General features: G+C 34.0%; 1 protein-coding gene across 1 annotated transcript in view; it reads right to left on the bottom strand.

Moving 5' to 3' along the window:
- Positions 1–12,741, bottom strand: part of LOC138698957 (cytochrome P450 4C1-like) — a 51,635-nt gene that overhangs the window by 26,395 nt on the left and 12,499 nt on the right. The window contains exons 2-3 of the mRNA XM_069825151.1: positions 2,846–3,051; positions 1,174–1,280 (exon numbers count right to left, since the gene is read on the bottom strand). Coding sequence (XP_069681252.1) covers positions 1,174–1,280; positions 2,846–3,020 — 282 coding nt within the window. The 5' untranslated portion in view covers positions 3,021–3,051. The remainder of the gene's footprint in view (positions 1–1,173; positions 1,281–2,845; positions 3,052–12,741) is intronic.

The raw sequence follows: 12,741 nt of genomic DNA, 5'->3' as shown, positions 1-12,741 counted from the left end.
ATTGGAACGATATATATATATATATATATATATATATATATATATATGGGAAAAAGCCGAAGAAGAAAAGAGAGATAAATAAGAAACTCATACAGTGAACTACTTGCTTCGAGCCTCGGATTTCAATGAAGGGTTCTCACAGTTTCACAGTAATGAAGAAGACACCGAACTTAAGCATGAGCAATGAGCAACACCGAATTCGGCAGGTCCACGATTTGATTCCCGGACCGGCCAACCTGACTGTGGTTTGTCCGTGGTTTTCCACAATTCCTTAGACAAATGCCGGATTGGAATTTTAATTCCTACAGTCCATTTCCCTTCCCTTCCCGTGTAGAAAAAGAATTTAGATTTCATATCATTCATCTACTTCATCTCATTCCATAGACATATTCAGGTCAAGACGCATGTCTTCATCCGCTTACGGGGGGAGGGAGCCATCCTCTCCGCAACCGTCCCTGGATTCCAAGCCTTCCGCAATATCTCTGCCAGGACTCATTCCTTAAGAACACCTCCAAAGGCACAACTCTTTCGAAGGGCCCTTGGAATAGATCCTGTACTGCTTTGTCACCTTCGCGGTATGAACTTAGGGCGGGGAGGTTGGGGCTCTGAGCGGATGAGGGGTCTCATGCAGCCAGTGGGCTCGTACACCTCATCCTCATTCATGCATAAATTCGGGGTGCAAAATATGCCTGAGTATGGCAGACGTTCAAAGGGTTGTCCCTAACCCGCCTCTAGCCACCGTTACCTGACCTAACATAACCTAAGCATGAGAGAGATATGCCAGTCACCGTCATAGCTCAATAGGCAGCGTATTTGCCTACAGATCCGTAGCTGCGCTCGGGAGTGTGTTCCATTTTCGCTTGGGCTGGTTACCTGGTTAGGTTTTTTCTCAGGTTTTCCCCACCTATAAAGCGAATTCCAGGTAATCTAAGACGAATTCTCGGCCTCATCTCGGAAAATACTATCTCGATATTACCTATCCAATCGACGCTAAATAACCTAGTAGTTGATACACCGCCTTTAAACAAAGGACTAGAAATTTTTCCCTGTCTGTCGTCTGCTTCAGGGAAACACTGATGAAAATAATATTACACAATTTATACAAGTAAAATGCAAAAAATGTGGTCTTTGTTAAGATTCAAATCATTTCCCCAGTCTGTACTAAATACATACCTCTACATAATCGGGATGACTTGTAGAGAATCCCGGGAATGGACCCATCCACCACTTCAAGAAAGGCTTGTATTTCATCGATAAGTTAAAACACAAATCCCATCTCCCTGGAAAGGAACTTCAGATTAATTATATATATATATATATATAATATTTAAATCTTCTCATATTCTTAACTCAAGTAAATGATGTTATGGGTGTGTTCTGTAATTTTAAAAATTAAGTTACTGTGGTCAATAACGTGTGGCCAAAACCCAAAGACTTAGTGTAATTCGTATTTCTCAAGACTTTTCTGATATTCAAATAAATTAATGTAGGCCTATGTCAGTATTAAATATTTCTTCCTAAAATAATTTTATTATGATATCATTTTCTCTTCACTTCTGATGTGTGGAATGAATTTTTAGTGAGTCTTGTTACATTTATTCGTTTAATGCGTTACACCAATTAAATCATTTTAAATGCGAGTTATTTTATATTTTGCCGAAAATGTACTTATGTAGCGTAAGAACAATAATGTCGCCTACCACTTTATGAATGAAATGTATTCTTTACCTTTGTATAATTTATGTTAGTCTATCCCAGCAATAAAAAAAGGTATTACATTAATTACTGCACACAATTTTTTTCATATGAGTAGTGTGTGATATAACACGGAATTTTATTTGTTCCTGTGTGTATTCCAAAGATATGATCTGGTAAAACAAACTTTGTTATTAGATATTGAATTCATAAAAATATCTTAAATAGGCCTTATTCCTGAATTGCTTGCAGATTTTATTGCCTGTTCAATGTTACCAAAAATCAGGACCATTCAATTTATTGGTTCCACTACGTCTGACTAATACAAACATGTGTGCTTTTGTTATTATTGTTGTAGTATTACCACAGTCTAGTTCTAGTATATACATTCACGAAGCTCAGTACGTAGGGAATATGCATCCATAGATATTTTCTAACCACTAAGATCGCTACTATCGCCTCGTCACAGACAATGAGAAATAGTACCTGCACAGTCTCCTAGTACTCTCATCACCTCAACCTTCGTGACTGTATATGCTAGATTGTGGTATTACTAACGTCACTAATAGTGTTACGCCCAGGGTTGCCAGATTGTTGTTAGGTCAAGTCGCCGTATTGAGTCTTTGCAACTATCTAGGGATGCATATTCCCTAAGTATTAAGCTTCGGGACTGTATATACTAGACTGTGATGATACTGCGACTATCCAACTGACCTGGCTGACAATCTGAGAAGAATAAAATTATTTTAAATACAGCAGCATTTAAAATTTATGAGAAAAATAAAACGAGAAAAATAAACATAAATAAAATAGTAATATTACTAATAACAACAATAATCATTTGAATTGTACAGAGTGTGTTTTTAAAACTAGGAAGTAAAGTAAAATAAAATAGTTTTTCCATGTCGCCCAAATTTCGAAAAATTCTAGGAAAAATTCACCCAAATGGCGATAGTTGCAATTCTTTAAAAATAGATCGCAAAACCTCTATTTATATAGTCCAAACGGCGAAATATCGCTCAATCTGGCAACCCTGGATACACCTGGTACTGTTAATGTTTCCGTTGGTGTCATTACAAGTTACTATTATTGTCAGTGTTGCTATCATCACTACAATAATAATTATTTATTAATAGTTACACACACGCACCTTCTGGTGGCATAAATATATATGGTAGAATAGTTCCTAGGATAGGGTAACTTGGTGGACCAGGTAGTTTATCCATCATTTCTTTTAAGCGCATCTTTTCTGGGTCTCGTCGAAATAGAATCAAGACTACCAAGCACACAGCAACAGCGAGAAGCAGTGTTGTAGGCTCCATCATCAAATGCAGCAGAAGGTTTCTTTAAAATTATCTGTAATACAGAGACATCATTTTTGTGAAATGCTCTTTTAGAAAATATTTTTAAAGTTAGCTATTCTCTTGTACAAACAAATTTTAATTATAACCTCAGAGATCGAATTTTCATATCTATAGGTCTATATTCAATATGCTCTTTTATTAACTAACACGTCATGAGATGGGTTAACTATAGAACTTCATTTTATCCTGTAATCTTTTCACCTACTAGTTACATTAATTGAAGCGTCGGCTGGAACAACGTTATAAGTTACATTTGGTAAAATTTACAGGAGCTGCAAAAATGTGTAGGCGTACAACGTTGTTCTTGTGAGAGTAGCAAACTTTTGGAGTGGACAAATTTCACGTACTGCATTGATGGACAGTTGCAAGCCAAGGAGTATAGCAAAGTAACATGACATACAACATTATTACACGGAAATACGCCGAATGAAATTTTGTAACTTACAACGTTGTTCCAGCCGACGCTTCAATTAATCACCAAGAACTTAGTGTCATGCCTGTATTTCTAAAATTTTAAAGGTTTCACGACTTTCTCAATATTTGCTTTTGCAGTATCATAATACGTGATTCGTTTTTTACAATGAAAAACTGAGAAATTATAACTTAAAAATTAAAATTGTGGAACGTAATACAGTTTCCTAATTGAGTTATTACAAAATGTGACTTTATTATGCGATACACACTGGAGAGTACGCGGATATATTGCGGAGATAGCAGCAACTAAGTCTGTATGCTTCTATATGTTATATTATCACTTGTTTAAATTGCGACAAGGTAACTTTAGATGAATCCTGTAAACCAGTTTAAAAAAATACAGTATACCGACAATAGTAAGTATTTATGTTTTTAAATTAATAACACTAATTAAAAACAGTTATAACCAGTAAATAAGGAACTATATTCATATAATACAAGAGGACAAAAACTATCATAGAAAGAGCATAAACAAAGCGGAAACAGAAAAAACCCATATAGCTTAGAAATAATCGTATATAACACATTACCCAAACATATAAAAACTGTACAGGATAATAACTTTAACCTGAAACTAAGAAAAATACTTGATAGAAAAATGCCATTCAGATTAGGAGAGCTATTTCATTGAGTAGGGTAAAGTTGCCTATTTCCGTGATACCCCTAATCCCGTGATACATTTTTAAAACTGAAGTCAGTCAAAGCTTTGCCGTTCGACCATAGTGCCAGACATCTTTCTCGAAAGAGTGCATCTTTCAGCTACTTTTGAGACATCGGTGAACTTCGAAGCAAGATACCAATCCCGTGATATTCAGTGAAAAAAACGTATCACGGAATTAGGAGTATCACGACATTAGGCAACTTTACCCTGCATATTTCTTATATTGCATTAATTATACTGTCGTTGTATTTACTGTATATTTATATAAATATATCAATATTATTCTGTCAAATTATAAGCATAATTAAGAATTGTATTTAGTTATATTGTATTCATGTTTATGTTTCTTTTTTATTACTTAATTTTATCATATTTTGATATTAGTCTTCATTTTGACAAGTTTTTAACTCTTAAGCATTCGCGCCTGACTTTGTAACATTTAAAATTCTCGCAAAGGGTGTTGCTGACACCCAAAATATAATGGATTCGAATGGGCTATTCTTTTAGTGAACAATTAAAATATCGTGCTCTTTTTATTTGTGAAAGTATATGAAATACTTTAATACGTATCACAATGTTACAGTTGGACGGAGTTACGCAACAATAGACCAACCGACAATTTGAAAAAAAAAAAAGAAGAAGAAGAAGAAGAAGATATTTGCACATATCTGTTGTTGGCTGGATTATTTAACTCGGAAAAAAATCAAGAATGAGATATCTGCATTTTGCTGTTATTTATAAGCAAAATTCGTTTGTTGCATAAAATTCATTTCTTTGTTTTCTTGCAATATTATAGGAGTTAGGTACAGCTTACAGCAGTAAAATTTTGGAAATAATTAACATTTTTTTCCTCCATTACTGTATCTTGTACAGTAATGAAAAGTGGTATGTGTAAAACACTGTCCTTCTGCTATATGGAAAATAATATACTTTTACAATTTAAAAAAATGATATATTTTTCATAATTCAAAATGGTGGCAGTTCACTGTGCAGTGATGAAGCGTTCCCCTCAAAATTAAAAACTATCCAACATTCTGTGATGAAATTTATGCATGTCATATCTACAATATCGTGGCTAACGAGAAAGACAGGCTTCGGCACGAATTGGAGTCACGTGATTATCATGGTCTAGTCATGACCATATTGGCAATCGCCTAATATAAATATATCTCCGAAGTTCTAAAAAAAACAAAGGAATTGCTATATTAAACTCACGTTAAACGTGCATTTATATATAGTTCAATATTGGCCATGTTATGACTAAGAATGTGACGTCACGCCGTAGCCTGTCTTTCTCATTGGCCACGTACAATATGATACAAAATGACTTCTCTACCTTTGATACATTGTCAGATAAAAAATAAATTCATTTTAAAAAGCGGTCAAATATCAGTATTTTTTTCTAACACAAAATAAACAAGAACGTAATTTAATAATGAATGTAGTTGAAGGAGCATTATATTGTAAATTTGAGTTTCACCAATAAAATAAAAGAGAGAGGACATGAGAAAGTTGACAAGTTTATGAGTTATGAGGGTAGAACTTCATCACTGCACAGTGAACTGCTACCATTTTGAATTTTAAATAATATATAAATAATTTTTTTTAATCGTAAAAATATTTTTTTATAAAGCAGAAGAACTGTGTTTTACACATACCAATTTCCATTGTTGTACAAGATACAGTAATAGAGGAGAAAAAAATGTTGAATATTTCCAAACATTGTACTGCTGTGAGCTGTACGTAACACAATAAGTCAACTGTTGCTCTGTTATTAAAAATCGGTTAGCCTTTTTAGTATTATTTGTGCTATTTTTTGCAATAGTATGAATTTTACAATACTTCTTGCATAAAGTATTTAATAAAAACAAGATTTATTTCAATGGTCAGTATATCGAAAACAGGTTTTTGAGGTTGGTCTCTTATTGTGTAACCCCGTCCAAAATTATTTACAGTAATGGTAATATTTCAGTATTGGTTCACATGTAATATTCGAACGTCTATTCACTTCTAACCATAATTTATTTTTATCTTCCTTTTCAGACCATTTTCTTGATTTTTCTGTGCACACAGTCACTTCTTAACATCAATTGTTATTATTTGTTACACTAATATGGTCAGTTTAGTCACTGTCCTATTTACAATAGGAGCATTGTTGTAACACTTCGTCACCCCACATTACTTAAACCATTATTATCTCGAGTATGCGAATTCCGATTTCAAACATGTTTACAGTTATTGTTGCCTTACCAATTCTAAGAAAGGTAGTGAAAGTTTCACAACAGTGTTGCCAACTTGGGAAACACTTTTTAAGGGGAGGTTTTGGGTGGAATAAAAATGTTAGGGAATTTCAGGTGAAAGATAAATTTAGAGGGACTTTCCTGGTATTTTTCTAAACTACGTCATTAAGATTTATTTTTAAAATTAATTATAGTGGAACTACTGTGTTGTGTAATTGAACAATGAATATCATGATCATGAATTCTCTCTTCGGCGAGTATGGCATCTTGCAAGCATGTTTTCTCACTTGCTCTCTTTATTACTCGTATTATATTATGATGCTCTCTCTCGCCCGTTGTCGCGTTGCACACGTGTTCTCCTCGTCTTGCCTAACTCGTGGCCTTTAGACAACAATAGTGTCTGCAATAAAATGCAGTCAAACAATTCCCCAATATAAATTTATTCTTTCGATAAAACTGATACAAAACATTTCATTTTATATTAAAATAATATTATACGCAACAATTGCCAGTGACGTGAGCTATAAATAACATTTTTAGTTTGAAATTAAAATTGTCTGCTTTCCCGAGTAAAAGCAAAGTGAAAGTGTTATGGACTCTCAGTGTACTGTGGCAATACTTGCAAAATGCAACACATTGTTGTCCCGATGGAAAAGGAACCAACCAGTTCGTAACGCGAGGACAAATTACGAAAAGTCCAAAGAAATTAAATCATTAATTTAAAATAATCTATGTTTTTATATTACTATTTTAAGCCTATCAATTTATTTATAAAGAAATTTCAAGAATATGTACCTTTGGAATAAATATCTGATATTAGTAATTGAAAATCCTTGCACGTAAGAAATTAATTATTTATATACTAAAACGTATTAATATCAACTCTGTAACATAAGTCCATACAAAATGTTAACTTATATTTCAACAATGGATTTGTCTCCCAGAACTTTGAATATTTTTGAACATATTATCTGCCTTGTTTCCTTGAATGTTATAAGCCACCGGCGTGGCTCAGTCAGTTAAGGCGCTTGCCTACCGGTCTGAAGTTGCGTTCGGGCGCGAGTTCGATCCCCGCTTGGGCTGATTACCTGGTTGGGTTTTTTCCGAGGTTTTCCCCAGCCGTAATGTGAATGCAAGGTAATCTGAGGCGAATCCTCGGCCTCATTTCGCCAAATATCATCTCGCTATCACCAATCTCATCGACGCTAAATAACCTAGTAGTTGATACAGCGTCGTTAAATAACCAACTAAAATAAAAAAAAAAATTGAATGTTATATTTGAACACAGTGTACAACTAATGCAAACGCAAACACTTAAAAATCAAATTCTCAAGAAGTCGTCTTCCAATGCAAGAACATTTAGGATTGTACTGTGAGTATAATATTATTCTATTACATGTCAATGTGCATGATGTGTGAATATTTTTCTATTGATTTGTGTATGTATAATCACATTAGATAACACCAGCCTGCGAATTTCAACTTTGTGTTTGTTGCCTAAAGTAAATAATGTGATTCTATATAATGTCGATGTGCTGAATCCGAATTTTCAATCCATTTACATCTATCACGTCATGTTTGTTTGCTAAATCACTTTAAATGTATTGTATAAATACGTGAATTTCATCACAAACTTTTCCATTTCACTTTTCTATTTCAAATACAAAAGCAATATTTAAAAGACAACTTGCTACAGTTATGTGTATGGTTGTTCATATATGCCTGTAGAGTGTTTTTTGCTTTGTTTTGTCTTGTTTACTTCACTATTGGCTGTATAAATTAGCACAATGTATCACACAAAAAATTACACAACTTGCTTCTTAGTTGAGGAATCCCTCCTGCTCCTCTTTCTTTCATTTTTGTCTTCAGGTATTTCATGCTTTAACAGCCAACAATAATGAGCAAGCATACTGATGCTTCAGCGTCCTTAGTATCTCCTTTCGAACTCCTGCAGATCCTTGTGAAATCGTTCACCTTGCTCTTCGCTAAAAATCCTAGATTTTCGGGGAAGTAATCTAGATGAGAAAACAGAAAATGAATTTTGATACTCATGTTACAACCAAGTTCCTTGTATGCTTCAAGCATGTTAGCCGCAATGTTTTGGTAATTAGGACCCTTGTTGTTACCAAGAAATTTTAAGACAATTTCACAGAAAGATATCCATGCTGGTTTCTCCTTTTAATCCATAGTGTTTTTAATTGCTGCATCAGACATTTGTTTTCTTATGTCAGGACCATTAAATATATATTCTTTTAATTTGCTTCAGATAGTAGTGGAAATTTCTCACATATGTACTTGAAACAGTCTCCTTCCTTGTTTGAAGCCTTTACAATGCAAACTTTAAGCTAAGCTTAATGTGGAGAGGTGGCAGCACAATTTTATAAGGACTCGGAAGGCTTTGGCGCACAACATTCTTAGAACCGACTTCCAGATTTTGTCGAGGTGGCCAGTCTTTCATAGTCCAGTGATCAACTTGTGCCCGACTATCCCACAGACAAAGAATGCATGGAATTTTGGTAAAACCAAATTGTTGACCCAGGAATATAGTAAGAATTTTGACATCATCACAAACTTGCCAGTTGTGTTCAATGTAGTTCAGTCGCAATAACAACAGTTGCAAATTTGTGTATGATTCTTTGGGGATCACTGAATAGGCAACGGGCATTGAACCAAAAATGTTTCCGTTATGAAGGATGACACCCTTTAAACTTCGCTTGGAAGCATCAATGAACAGTCTCTATTCACTTAGGTCATAGTTTGGAAGTTCAAGATTTAGCATAAATTCTTTCACATTACTGCAATATACAAGATGATCATCTTCGGAGAAAAAGGATTGAAAACCTATTTCACGTTGTCGGTACCAATAGAATGATGTTTCTGGGCACAGCAGAAACTTTTCTTGGAGTCTAGAATCTCACAACTCAGCTAACTCTTTAGGGAGGGCAAGATCCCTCACCAAGTCATTTAATTCACTCTGGTTAAAACACCCACGTTCTGCAGCACCCAATTCTGGTAGAGAGTCACTGTCCTCGTCACAATTTCCCTCATTTCTATATCACACTCGGATGAAAACTGTTTAAGATTTTCTGGTCGCACAGGGATTGGTACATCAGGCTCGTGGGGCACAGGTAAAATGGCTGACCGAAAAACTGGATACACGATTTGCTTTTTATTTTCAGAATCGTACCCCTTCATATCACACGAACAGAAGTAGCAGTCATTACTATGGTTCGACTGCTCTCTCCAAATCATAGGTACTCCAAAAGATAACAACGATCTTCTCCAATTGATCAAATGGCAAATTTCTTCAATGCATACTCTACATACTTTGTGTGGTGCCCAAGCTTTACTTTGGTCTCCAAGTTTTATTGCAAAATAGGCATGATATGCCTTTTCACAAAATCTGTAATATTACGCCTCTGCGTAGGCAATATGTACATCTTACATAAGTTATATAACAAAAATGGTCTGGATTATTTATACATCCTCGATGCGAAATGGCAAATACTTTGTTACTGAACTAAAAACTCTCAACGTTCTACTCCACAATAAAGCTCCAAAAACTGATTTCGTTTCGTTTCCAGATGAAACACAGGCTATTGAAATGTGAGAGGAACAAGACGAGTTCAGTTGAGTCTCTCACTAAGGAATGGGTGATATTTCTATCTCCTACAAATAAAGATAATGGCAAGGCTGCACGTCATTTCACCCTAACTTCCTTATATCCTTGCACCCTCTATCTGTTAAGAAATATTTGTTGTCCTTGGTTTTCAATATACACACCTTAAAAATGTTGAATACATGTGGTTTCCATATCCTAACATACTAAAACTACATATGTTAAAGTATTACAGTTTAAAAAAATACGCTATAAATTGTCGTGATATATTATAAGAAAATTAAAATAATAAAAAAATGGTACGTGATAGAAGCTTTCTGGTTTTGAAATTGATTTCAGCATGCTAAAAATACTCTAAAAACATTCAAACTTTGCAGGCAGTAATTTCATCGCAGACTAGTGATAACTTTTTTTTTTTATTTTGCGTTTTTCAATTAAAAATATAAAAATCTAGGGGGTTTCTCTGAATTTTAAGGAAATTTTTAAATGATATAGAGGGATTTCTTGTATCTTGGTTCTCAATACTGTTCCACAAAATATACGAGGTTACTCAATATGTAGTTAACAGCTCTGTATATATGATTGGGAGTTCACAATACCTCGCGCGGTTACTAAAGGGTTAATAACGTACTTGTATTCAAGTCTGTAAGCAATAAAGAATTATTATTATTATTATTATTATTATTATTGTTTTATTATTATTATTATCATTATTATTATTATTATTATTATTATTATTATTATTATTATTATTATTATTATTGTACTGTGAAAGAACCATAGATCTGAAAGGAGTTGTGATCCACGAGAAAGTGAGAGGCATTGTGTATGGGTTGTGATTACGAAAAATGAAACGATTTTAAACACTAGTAGAAAGAGCAACACAACGTGCAATGTCAGCTGTGAAGTGAATAAAGCTGTTACGTCATTTAAAGTTTAAACTTAGGACCATTGGACTATTGCGGAAAGAGGAAGAGAAAAAAGAGTCGGGGAGTTCTGAAACATAGTTATTTTATCTTCCGGTTCGCTATCTGAATATTGTTCTTTGAGACATAGATAAAAGTACTGCTGCTCTGAAAGATAACTGTCAATACCGACTATTCAAAAGATATTATCGGTATACATACATTGCCCTTCGCGTCTCAACATCCGATAACGGCGCAAATATACACAAAATGTTATGCAATGTATTCCACACATATCACAGAGTATTTTAAAGAATTTTGTTTTAACTTTACTCATTTTTCACCAAAAAAATACTGTCCTTTCCCAAACGTCCTGCGCTATGGATTTTTTAATCACACGCCCCCTTTTATTGTTGTTTTTGGTAACTTCATTTTTTGCTGCATTGCCAGACAAACATGGATATAATTTCTGAACTATTTACGAAGACGCTTCTTATATTTCAGGCTAAGAAATGTATCTACGTTTTAACTTGATATTTTAGACCTAATGAAGCATTCTATTTATATTTAAATTCAATGACCAGCCATCCACTGTTCAATTTTCACTTAGCATCTCTTCTGATATACCAAAGATGGGCACTCACAAGCAAACATTCTCATGGGGCAAATAAATAAAGATTTTTTTTTCTTTCACCATGTTAATAATGCCAAAACAAATGATTATACAAATTCTGGCCACTCGACCGCAATTACGAGGCGTCCAGAAAGTAATTTCCCTTTGGACCGTTTACAGAAAGAAAACACAATTTCATGGAAAGATTTATTGGAACAGATACAACAATTCTTGCGCTATTTTTCAACATATTCCTCACCAGATTCGACACATTTGTCGTATCGTGGGATCAACAGAGATGTGCAGATGGTTGTCACACACTGGTTCAGGACATTGCTGTGTGCTAATTCTTTACCTACAAGAGGGTTCGCTTGTATTGATAACTGTATAACAGATCTGGACCCTGATTGTTATAAGATAAGTGTATGTGAGAATGGTATTGCTGACCATATGGCTCTTGATATTGAAATCAAGACTGCAATTAGAAATTCTAATAATAAATATAAAATGGCAAATTCAATTATTAGACCTATTGAATACGAAGGTCATAAGATGCAGCAATTCAAAACTTTAATGTCATGTGTAGCTTGGCCTATGATGTTTGGATACAAAGGGGCTGTTGGTTAATATTTATGGATATTTTCAGTCATTGTTTTCCAATTAGAGAAATTGATGTAAAAGGTGTGTTGAATTCAAGTAAGAAAGATAAGTCTGGAGTCAATTGGTTTGATGAAGAATTGACAAATATGAAAAATAGTGTAATCAATATGTATAATAATTATAAGTGTAAGGGTGATGTTGCTGTTTATCAGGAAAATAAGTCATTAAGGAATAAATATAAAATTAAAATTAGGAACACAAAAAAGCTGCATATGGTAGATACATTAGTGAATCCTCTAATAAATGTAAGGTTTCATGGAATATATTAAGAACTGAAGTTCTAAACAATAACAAAAGTTCGGTGGAAGATCATCCGTTTACCACTGATGATTTTAGTGAGTTTTTGAAACATCTGTAAAATCAATACAAAATGCAACTCACACTAATTTAAATAATGCTACTAGTCACATAACAAGTAACAACGATAAAATGATAAATTGGATACATACTACACCTTCTGATGTCATTACAATTGTTCGTTGACTGAGTAATTCTACTGCTAGAGATACG

This window comes from Periplaneta americana, chromosome 4 (genome assembly GCF_040183065.1).
Source record: "Periplaneta americana isolate PAMFEO1 chromosome 4, P.americana_PAMFEO1_priV1, whole genome shotgun sequence".
Classification (NCBI taxonomy): domain Eukaryota; kingdom Metazoa; phylum Arthropoda; class Insecta; order Blattodea; family Blattidae; genus Periplaneta; species Periplaneta americana.
Note: the sequence above shows the minus strand (reverse complement) of the source record. Positions and strands in the feature narration are given on the sequence as shown.